The 10230-nt window shown below is 59.3% G+C and overlaps 2 protein-coding genes across 5 annotated transcripts; one reads left to right on the top strand and one right to left on the bottom strand.

Moving 5' to 3' along the window:
• Nucleotides 1-86: 86 nt before the first annotated feature.
• Nucleotides 87-7357, bottom strand: BTBD19 (BTB domain containing 19). The gene is made up of 8 exons (XM_056497122.1): nt 7030-7357; nt 5007-5226; nt 4536-4589; nt 2963-3022; nt 1628-1696; nt 1177-1308; nt 874-999; nt 87-752 (listed from the first exon to the last, which is right to left on the bottom strand). The coding sequence occupies exons 1-8, from the start codon at nt 7116-7118 to the stop codon at nt 618-620; spliced, it is 885 nt and encodes a 294-aa protein (XP_056353097.1). The 5' UTR covers nt 7119-7357; the 3' UTR covers nt 87-617.
• Nucleotides 6259-10066, top strand: DYNLT4 (dynein light chain Tctex-type 4). Of its 4 annotated transcripts, none has more exons than XM_056497130.1 (3): nt 6259-6622; nt 8685-9259; nt 9338-10066. In XM_056497130.1, the coding sequence occupies exon 3, from the start codon at nt 9347-9349 to the stop codon at nt 9992-9994; it is 648 nt and encodes a 215-aa protein (XP_056353105.1). In that variant the 5' UTR covers nt 6259-6622; nt 8685-9259; nt 9338-9346; the 3' UTR covers nt 9995-10066. The 4 variants fall into 4 exon arrangements, with proteins under 4 accessions (XP_056353105.1, XP_056353101.1, XP_056353103.1 ...); XM_056497128.1 differs by having other exon boundaries at nt 6494-6622; nt 8685-9005; XM_056497126.1 differs by lacking the exon at nt 8685-9259 and having other exon boundaries at nt 9338-10065.
• Nucleotides 10067-10230: the final 164 nt, after the last annotated feature.

Here is a 10230-nt window from a genome sequence, read left to right as displayed (position 1 = left end):
GTCCGGCCCTTTCTCCTGGGGAGCACAGCTGGAAAGGGAGTATGTGTGCTTGAGACAGACCCAGCTGTGTGCACACACGCAATGGGGGGTGCACACTGTGTGTGCGCATGGGGGGCTGGCAGCCTGTCCTACGGGCGTGTGGCCTGCTGGCAGGCTTGGGGAGCTTGTTGGTGCAGCAGTGTGTGCAAAGATGCTCATGTGTCCTCTCCTACCTGCACCCCTCAAGCCCCAGGGTCCCTGTGCTGCTGCCATGGAGGGTTCCATGCCCTGCCTGGGCCAGGTGCTGCTGCTCTTTGCTGCTGCAGCACAGCCCTGCTGCCGGGGGAGGGCAGCACGGCCCCGGGGAAGGGGGATCTCTGCAGTCTCCCCGCCCTTGGGTCACTGCCTGGGCGGCCTGCAGCATCCTTGCACCCATCACATAGCTCAGCTCTACCCTACCCCCATCTGCTGCATCACTTTTGGGAGTGACCCAGACATCCTGCCCTTGCCCCGACGCTGTGACATGGGACAAAGAACTTTATCGATGCTCTTGGTCACGGCAGCATCAGTGCCCAGCACCACATCCTGCCCTGATGCAGAGTCCCGGGTTGGGCTGGACAATACTCCTTGCCCAAGACCTACTTGGCGTGTGGCTCGAGGTGACGGTGGTGGTCGCGGGGCCGCGTGCCCCGGCGGGGGCAGCACAGGCGGGACGGGACCCCACTGCCCCTCCTCAGTGCATGGGCACGCCAGGCTGCCGCGATGTTCTCCACCTGTGGGGATGGGGACAGGGATGGGAGCATCAGCATTGCCACAGCATGGTCCTCCTCAGCCCATCCTGCAGCACCCTCCAGCCCTGGAGGTCCCTCAGGAGACACGAAGAAAGCAGCTCACCGGGATAAGAAGGTCCTGCTGATTGCAGCTCTCCAGTGTCACCAGTTCACTGGGTGCCAGCAAGGGCAGACGCAGCTCCCTCACGGGCAGGGCAGCCACCTCTGGCACCGGACGCTCCAGGACAGCCTGTCGGACATCATGATATGAGGGATGAGGCTGGTGATGTCCTGGACACCAGGGGAGGCAGGGGCTGGGGGGGTGATCATCACAGAGCCCTGGGCTCAGGGATAGGGTGCCTGCATTCCCAGCCTGGGCTGGGGGGGGCCCAGGCACCCCTGGGTGGTCGCTGCTGTGTGCACTCACCGAGCTGACGTGTGCCCACTCCCGCACAGCCTGCACCAGGTCCAGCTCATCCACGGCCAGGCGGTCACTGCGCAGCACCCGCGCCAGCACGACGTCAGACAGCTCACGGAAGCCCTGTGTCCTCACCACTGCCTGCCAGCACACCACACCGGGTGCTGGAATCAGCACCCCACACAGCCACCACGCCCACCCATCAGACACATCCTGGTGCCATCCCTGCCTGCCACTCCAGCATCCCCCAACCCAAACTCCAATCCCCTGGCACTTCAGTACCCCCCAGCCTGCCTCTGCCAGTCACGCAGCATCTTCTCTCCAAATCCCATTTGCTGCTCTCCCAGCCTCCACGCATCCTGTCCTTAGGGGCCCTGCTCCCTTGCCCCCCTGCAATGCCATGTGCCCCCCGTTCCCTGGGGTACCCCACTCCATGCTCCCCCATCACCTGCCACCGTACCGCGGTGCAGCCCTCGATGAAGTCCAAGCAGTGCTGCTGGAGGTCCACCTGCCCATAGGTCACTGCAGCCTGTGAGACAGCACAGACACCTGCAAGGGAGTCCAGGGCAGGAGGGGCTTCCCACCAAAGCCCTACAGAAACACGGGCACTCTCAGGGACACAAGTGAAGCAGACATCCCTCTGGGTTGGATGAGAGTGTGGGGAGGAAGGGGCACCAAGGTCCCCTCCCTTTCTGGCTTGCCCAACAGCAAATGTTTTGGTGGCTCTAATGCCCGCAATGGTCACCCAGTGCCACCCTTAGCCGAATATGTGATTTTCCACCTCTGCTCAGGCACATCACAGAGCCCACAGTGAGGGAGAGGCCCTTGTGCTGTTCTCACAAGGTCACACTGCAGGCACATGAAATCACCAGTCCCCAGTGCTCCTTGTGTGGGCACAGGATCAGCTTAAAGCCCCCCATAAGCATTCCATACCCCTGGTGCCAGCCCCAGCCTGACCCGTAGCTGCCATCCTCCACTGCAGCAGGAATTTGGGGTTGCTCTCATTTTCTCCCAGCCCTACTGAGCAATGCTTGTCCAGGGCTGGCACTGCCCATCTGGTTACCAGGAGGGCACGACCCCATCTCCCCACAGCAGCCCCTGTGTGCTCGAGTCCAGCACAGGCAGCATCACCTCCCCTTCCACCACAGCAGGGGACCAGTGCTGACGTAAGTGGGGAGGGCAGACAAGCTGTTTTCTTCAGGTTTGTTTTGTTCTGGGGTTTTGGGGTTTCTTGTTTTGTTTCCTCTGGGCCAGTTTTAGCACTGTTTATGTCACAGTGGTCTGGCATCACATTTGGCTGGGGCTCTGTGTTCTGGGGCAGGCACCTCACCCCAAGATTGTTTCAGCTCACGGGAGATGAAACAAATCCCGCTTCTCTGGGGAGCAGCCTTGGTCCCACCAAGTAGCATGGCCAGGGCCATTAGGACCTTCCCAAGGCTATTTTTAGGTGCCTGAGCTCTGATCAGGGATTTTGGGACTGGCTCCCCAAACCCTAGTCTAGTGTCTCCCAGTTTCATACAGATGATGACAAAGCCCTGGCACTGCGGAGTTCTGGCCAGTCCTGCTCAGGGCAGTGTGAAGACACTTCTCTGCCAAGCTCTGGTGGCCCCACTGCCCCTGTCAGCCCTGGTACAATCCCAGTGGTCTGGGAGCTGGCAGGGCAGCTGCTGGGCCAGGGATGAGTGGGAAATCCTGCCCACTGTCCAGCAGAGAACAGAAAGGTCAAGTCTGCTCCTGCCCCAAAGTTGTACAGTTTATTTCTAACCCTTTCTGACCCTACTGGTGTCACTCTTACCTGCAGGGCCTCGCAGACCTGTTCCACACTCAGGGTGTCCTTGATGAACTTGACACAGAGCTGGAAGGCAGACAGGGAGAGGGGTGGGCAGAGGGGTGGACACATCCCAACATCCTGGCCCCAAATCTCAGCATCCTGTGAGCCCCCAGCACATGGATTGTGGGGCAGAAGCAGCTCCACCCCCCCAGGATTTAAGCAATGGCCTGTGGGATGAGGTCTCGCAGTGTGGATGTGGGCAGCCAGCTTGGCCACTGATGGAGCCAGGGACCAAGACTGATGTGACCAAACCCAGCCAATCTGATAGCCTCAAGTGGGTCCCCTAATCCTGTCTACAGATGCCATCCATGGTCTGCCATAGGGCACAACCCTGGTGCCAGTTGCAGTGCACTGGATGACCTCAGCTTTGCCCCAGCCCTGCCTGTCAGCTGTGCTCTGGCTGTGACTGCTGGGGGACCAGCATCTCCAGCTGCATCCCATACATGGATGAAGCAGGTGGGACGTAGCCAGACCAGCATGTTTATCAGTGAGTAGGACCTTTCTCCTGCCTAAGTCAGCTGCCTAACAGAGCCCCTGGAAAACCCAAGGGGATGTGACATGCAGGGAGGAGCTGTCAGCTGGGGCAGAAGAGCCCTGAGTCATTGGCAGGAGGGATATGAGGTCACCCTGCAGCTGGGCACACTGACATGATTTCACCGTCTGTCCTTGGTCAGCCCCTTTCCCTCCCACCCCTCCTCTATGCAGGTCATCCCTCTCAGGATGCATTTTCTGGGTGGTGGGGTGTGACTCGTGATTGGAGCACCAGGTCCCCCTTTTCTGCTACACCCCTTATATTCCTTCCCTGCCCAGCCTGCTGTTTGACAGCTCTGTGCCACATCTGGGCTTTGGCTGAGTTTGTTCCCACAGGTCCCATCTCACCACCCTAGCAGGCAGGAGCTCATGATTCCTCAGCTCCTGAGGTACTTTCCCGGCGTGATGGGGAGGGAGGGGAAGTCTGGGTGTGAGATGTCGGGTCACGCGTTCAGCCAGGCTGTAATTCAGGAATCAGGCTGATGACGTGGCCTGGCTGCCCTCCCCAACACTGAGCTGCTTCAGCTCCCTGGCCCCTCCTCCTTCAGCTCCCACCCTTTCTCTTTGCTCCTGCTGCCTTCCCGAAACTTTTCCACCCGAAGCAGCATTGCCTTGGCAGCACCCCAGTTGGGGTGCTGACTGCTCCCAAGGATAGTGGCTCTCTTTAACTGCATCATCCTGTCAGATGACCAGACAGCACGTGTGGGTGAAGGCACAGGGGCTTTCCTTCTGACCTTTGCTGTACAGGAGATGTGAAACTCCATATCCTTCCCCCTGATTTCTCGGGATTCCCCTGTGGGATTCCCGGCTGCTGCTGCTCCCCCTCAAGGGGGATCCCACTGGAGAGACCTTCCAGGATCTAAAAGCAGGGCCAAGCCTGCATGATGCACTATGGTGTTCTCCTCAGTAGCACCTCCAGCTACCAGCCATGCAGGGGCCATCTTGGGGTGCTGCCCAGCCTGGGAACACACAGGGACCACTGCCCCCAGCCTAAAGAGCGCCATACCTTGCACAAGTCCTGCAAGCCATACTCCACCGATGAGGTCAGCACCTCCAGTGCCTGCAGGCAAGAGGGACTTTGTGATCATCAGTGTGTGGGGCCATGGACCCGCACAGCAGCCCAGGGTAAAGGGCAGGTATGCTCCTGCCTCTGTGGGAGCTCCTGAGTGGGGCATGGGAAGGAGATAAGGCTGCTGCATGGAGAAAAATTCAGGTCTCCTGCTATGGTGTCCCTATTCTCACTATCCAGGGTATGCACAGCCAGAGGTCTCAAGGCTGGGACAAGGTGCTCTGGACACCCCACACATTCTGGTCCTGGGTTGAGACCCCACACATTCATTACACTGTTAGCCAGACAGAGAGCATCACACAGACCATGTCCTCCAACTCTGGCACACCAAGAGTTGCAAAGCACCCCCTTCCCCTGCACCCCCTTCTTGTCCCTCCCATTCCCATGGTCCCCACCATCCCCACTCACTATGTGGCTGTTGAGGGTGACACTGTTGGTGTAGAGGAACTCAATGACAGCCAGGAAGACCTCAGGCTGCACGTTGCCCAGGACGAAGGGGCCCTGGGGTGGGACGCTGCTGGAGGAGTCCTGGCTGAGCATCCCACGGAAGGCCTGACAGCGGCACGCCAGCACACAGCGGTGTGCGAACACCTTCTGCTGCTCCTGGCCCACCACGAACATCACATCGCTGCGGGAGAGAGGGGACCATGAGGGACACGGTGCCTGGAAAGCAAGGGCACAGCCTTCCCTAGGCTGGGACAGGACACACAGGAAGGGACCTACTGAGTGGAAAGCACAGCAGGGCAGAGCCCTTTAATTTTAACCCAGGGGTTTGTCCCTACAGGGGAACAGATGGAACATTGTTGGTGGCTCTTTCCAGCCACTTGAAAGCTGCAGGCAAGCTGAGCATGACAGGTCGTCTGGAAAGCACAGAGAGCCTGGGTGCTGGCACTGAGCAGGGCAGAGAAAGGCCAAGGACAGCTAGAGAAAGTGACTTTCTCTTTTGGCATAGCAAAGCCAAGGAAAGCGTTGCTGTCACCGGGATCAGCCTCCTTGACTCATGGGAACTGACTCATCATCTCAGGGATGTGAAGCCTCTGGCATAGCTGCCAGTAGGGCTGGCACTGGCCCAACAGGGCAGCTTGTAGCATACACTAGAGCACAGGGACCATCCTGGTGCCCTGATCCCCTATAACCCTCCCCTCCCCAAAATGTTTCCCCAGCTCCATGGCTCCAGGAAAGGGGGGAAAGATCAGGGAAAAGAAAGCAGGCAAAGGACACAGACTCTCCAGCCTGTGCACACCTGTGGCTATGGCCCATATCTCCCCTTGTTCCTTCCTCCATCCCAGCAGGCCAATGAGCAGAAGACATGCCACCCAGACTCTGCCTGTCATGAGAACATGCACAAATCCATGGCCTGACCCTCAGAGTGTCCCACACAGAGATGTATGTGCCCACCAGAAGGAAGGACACCCAGGTCATCTCAAATGTCTATCAGGAGACACACAGCTGGGGCAGCTGGTGATGTGGTGACTATGGCATGCAAGGGCTGGGATGCAGAACACAGGCTGCAGGATGTGGGATGCAGAACAAAGTGCAGGCTGTGAGATGCAGGCTCTTGGAGAAAGGATGCAGGATGTGGGACGAAGTAGGTGGATGCAGAGAACAGATTTCAGGATGCAGATTGCAGGATGCTGGATAAGGGGTGTGGGTTGAAAGATGCAAGCAGCAGGATGTAGGCTGAGAATGACCAGGCACTGACAGCCACTCCTCTACTGCCTGCTGCTGTGGCTGGGGAGCTTTCACTGGGATTTCTCTTCTGGGTGGCCAAAAATTTCAGCAGGAATGGGGGTTTCCTTAGATAGGTCTGGTGTTCCTTAGGCTGGCCAGGCCTCAGCAGGAAGTGGGTGAAGAGAACCAGAGCCAGGCAGGACATACCATGTGAGTGAGAGAAGCCAAGGCAGCATCGCCATCTCTGCTCCCTGCTCTGACAAGAGGTGACAGGAATGCCAAACCCTGTGAGGAGGGATGCCAGGCTGCTGCATGCCTCCAGGGGGGCTGGAGTAAAACACCAGTAAAGCCAGGTGGGAGAGGAACTGAGCAGGGAGGAAGCTGCCTCTGGGGAGTTCAGTGTACCCCATTCCTGGCAAGGGCAAAGCCCCAGCACGGGATTCATCCTGGGATACCGCCTTGCCCTGTTGGCACCACACCTGGGGACAGAGAGGGTCTGGGCACACCCGGGAACTCTCCCTCCTCTGCAGAGATGATGGCTGTGCAGGGTGGGCTACACCTGGCCATGCCTGAACTCCCATGGGGGTGTGTGGGGAGCGCTGCACAAGCCACGTCGGCCCCACCAGCTGCCCGCGTCTCCCCGAACCCCTGCGGGCCCCAATCGTCCCAGCAGGGAGGGCTCGGGGCTACGGGAAAACAGCACAGAGCAGCCGCGGGGGCTGCGGGGGGCTGGGGGGAGGCGGCACGGCCGGGCCCTCACCTGAACTGGGGGTTGTTGACCAGGGTGCGCAGGGCAGCGCTGAAGGCGGCCACATCGCCCTGCAGCCGCGCCGGGCTGGGTCCGGCCATGAGCTGCCTCAGGGAGCGCGGCGGCGGGAGGAGCGCGGCGGCGGGAGCAGGCCGCGGGATGGCGGGAGGGAGCTGGAGGCTGTCGGGAGGCCGGCCAGCCCGGGCAGGCCGCGGGAGGAAGCCAGCAGGCTGTGTCGTACGGCACGGCCCGGCCCATTGCTAGGGAAAGCCGGCAGGCAGCGCTGGGGCTGGATGGAGGCCGGGCTGCCGGGGGGGCAGTGGGAGGGAGCAATGGGACATGAGGCATGAAGCACAACCTTGCTGCGAGGCGGCTCCGTCCGGCACTCACCGGATGGGGAAGCAGAGCTGCGTCTTGCGGCCAGTGGAATTCCTTGCTGTGTTTCACGGCTTGGCTCTGGCACTGCTGGTGGCTTTGCTGCGGAGCAGAGATAGGGGTGAAGGGAGGCAGGCAGCTGGGATTTTGGGAAGGCAGCACAGGCACAGAGATCACCCTTACCTCCACTTGCACAGCGCCCATGGAAAGCTGCTGGGTGTGTCTGGGTCCCCAGCAGCAGCACTGGAGAGATTTGTCCCTTGAAATGGGGGAAGCCTTCTCTCCTGCTTTGCTCCAGGCCAGAGCCCTGCAGCTCTCATGTCTGCCTAGGGCACAGGTGACTGCAGGCAGAAAAACGCATCACCAGCCTCATAAAAAGGCTTGGGTGGGAAGGGGCCATTTAGTTCCACACCCCCCCCCCCCCCCCTCCCCCGCCATGGGCAGGGATGCCATCCACTAGATCAGGTTGCTCACCTAAGCCCAAACCAAGTGCTCTGCCAGGGGACACATTCTCCACACTCTCCAGCCCTTGGCTGGCCTCAAGCAGACCAAGGAGGGGATTGCCTGAGGTGGGGATTTCCCATGGAGGGATCCACCCTTGCTTGTCAGTGGGTGGTGCGAGGGAGAAGCAGGAATGGGGCTCGGAGCATAGGCAGCACCCCAAGGGAATGGGGTCCAGCTGGCAGTGCACTTGGCAGCGCTAGTCAGAGGCAGGCTATAAATACCTCCAACGGGAGATAGAAACACAAAAGCCGTCTCCACTTTCCTCAAATAGCTCGGCAGCCGGGGCAGACAAAGGCACATTGATGGAGCAGCCGTGTCGTACCAGCTGGGCTGGGCTCCACTGGCAAAGAGAAACCCCAGCCAGGGTTGGGAGCCCCCAGGAACCTGCTCACCCCCCAGGCATTACAGCAGCAGGGTCCCTGGCATGTGCCAAGACTGTGCTCTACCCAGTCGTTGGAGTGTTCAAGGCTGGGTTGGATAGGGCAATCTGGTCTAGGGGTGGCATCCCTACCCATTGCAGATGATTTGGAACTAGATGATCTCTAAGGTCCTTTCCAACACAACCCACTATGTGACTATACGATTTAGTGGGTAACCACCCACCCACACTCTCCCTTGGTGCAGTGAGACATAAGTGCCCCAAGGATGCAGATGTTTGAGCAAAATCAAGCTGTTGGGGGGCACAATCAAGCACACCCCATAGTTAAGGCACAATGTAGCAATCACAGCTTCTACTTTCCATCCCCTGCTCTTCTCTTGCATATCCAGCACCAGCCTGCATTTTTCAGGGCTGGCAGGGAGCTGAGGTTGGAGGGCACATCCCTGGAGTAACCACATTCCTGTGCTGGAACAGCTGAAAGTGCAGAGAGGGCAAGAGTGAAGGGAAACAGAGCTGTCCAGGGACCAGGAAACAAGGAGTTACAGAAGCCATACCCCAGAACAGCCCTGGAGACCTACCGTGTCACTTAGCAACACTTCACCTGCCAGGAGCACAACAGGTTTGGCTCTGCTCACAGCAATTTACAAGACAAAGATTGGTCCTGGGCAGCGACATCCGCCAGAGACGAGGCACCTGGGTTTACTCTGGAAGGACAGAAGTGGGACTAAGGGTAAGTGTGGAATCAGATGCAGACAGGAACATGGAGGAAAGAGCCATTGACCTGTGCCAGGGGAAAGGCTGGGGATGGGAGAACAGAGGACTGTGTGCACTATGCATTGCTGCACTGGATCAGCCCCAGCTGGCCAGCTCTGATGGGCATTGGAGAATGGAAAACAGCTGCCATAGATCTCCCAGCCCCTCTGCACCTTGCTTCACAGAGACTCACATGCCAGGAAGTATGGGATTTGCAGAGGACAGAGAGAGGTGAGGCAGAGAGGCAGGGGAATGGAGGGGCTGTAGGACACCTGCCTCACCTAATCCTCGGGGACATCTCCTTTGCAGGTCACCCCTATGGCTGAGCAGCCCTTCCCAGAGGTAGCCCTGCTAGCCCAGGTGCTGGCTGCAGACAGCACTGAAGCCCCTTCACTGCGCGCTACACGCCGCGGGTCGCAGCCCCCAGCCCGGGGCACCGAGGATGGCAAACCACCGCCCCTGCTTTCCCGCCGCAACTCCATCCTCAGCCGCCGCAGCTCCTTCGGGATGGTCCCAGGGAGCAGGCGTCCCTCCATCGGCCCCTGGATGTTCCACAGACGTGTCAGCTTCTCTGGGCTTCCAATTTTCCAGCCCATTCTCAAGGCCCGCCTTGAAAACACTTACAGGTTAGGGCCAGAAAAAGGCTGCAAGTTTGATGCACAGCGGGTGCAGCGGGTGCTGGAGGGGACCCTGGCCTGTGCCCTGGGGACCACTGTGTACAGTCCCCAGGGCAGTGCCCCACTAGCCCAGAGCCTGACTGACCTGCTGCAGAACCAGGCCAAGGAGGTGGTGCCACCCCGCTACAAGCTGGTTTGCCACGTGGTGCTGGGCCAGCAGGGCCAGCAGAGCCTGGTGGTGGCCAGCCGGGGACTGTGGGACCCTGAGACTGACAGCTTTGCCTCTGCCACCTTCTCCAATTCCTCTCTCTTCGCTGTGGCCACAGTGTACGGGGTCTACTTTGAATAGCACATGCCTCTCCATCCACCCAGTCTTGTAGAGCTGTAGGGAGAGAACAGCTGAAATAAAGAGGTTTTGCACAGCTGTGTGTCATACCTGGAGTCTTGGGCCAGGGTGTGTGCAGGGAACAAGATATGGATGCTCACTCCAGCCTCAGCTCACACCCACGCTGCAGTTCCCATTACTATTATTTGCAAAAAGACTCAAGCGGCAGCAAACACAACACAAGGCTGGATTTCCCTGGA

This window comes from Oenanthe melanoleuca, chromosome 8 (genome assembly GCF_029582105.1).
Source record: "Oenanthe melanoleuca isolate GR-GAL-2019-014 chromosome 8, OMel1.0, whole genome shotgun sequence".
Lineage (NCBI taxonomy): Eukaryota > Metazoa > Chordata > Aves > Passeriformes > Muscicapidae > Oenanthe > Oenanthe melanoleuca.
Note: the sequence above shows the minus strand (reverse complement) of the source record. Positions and strands in the feature narration are given on the sequence as shown.

Bases quoted from the DNA above. Each gene is read 5' to 3' on its own strand.
- BTBD19 (XM_056497122.1), bottom strand. From the start codon at position 7,118: ATGGCCGGACCCAGCCCGGCGCGGCTGCAGGGCGATGTGGCCGCCTTC. The intron at 1,697-2,962 runs GTAAGAGTGACA...GCTGTCTCACAG, and splicing joins AGGTCTGCGAGGCCCTGCAG to GCTGCAGTGACCTATGGGCA. The intron at 1,000-1,176 runs GTGAGTGCACAC...GATGTCCGACAG, and splicing joins AGTGGGCACACGTCAGCTCG to GCTGTCCTGGAGCGTCCGGT.
- DYNLT4 (XM_056497130.1), top strand. From the start codon at position 9,347: ATGGCTGAGCAGCCCTTCCCAGAGGTAGCCCTGCTAGCCCAGGTGCTG.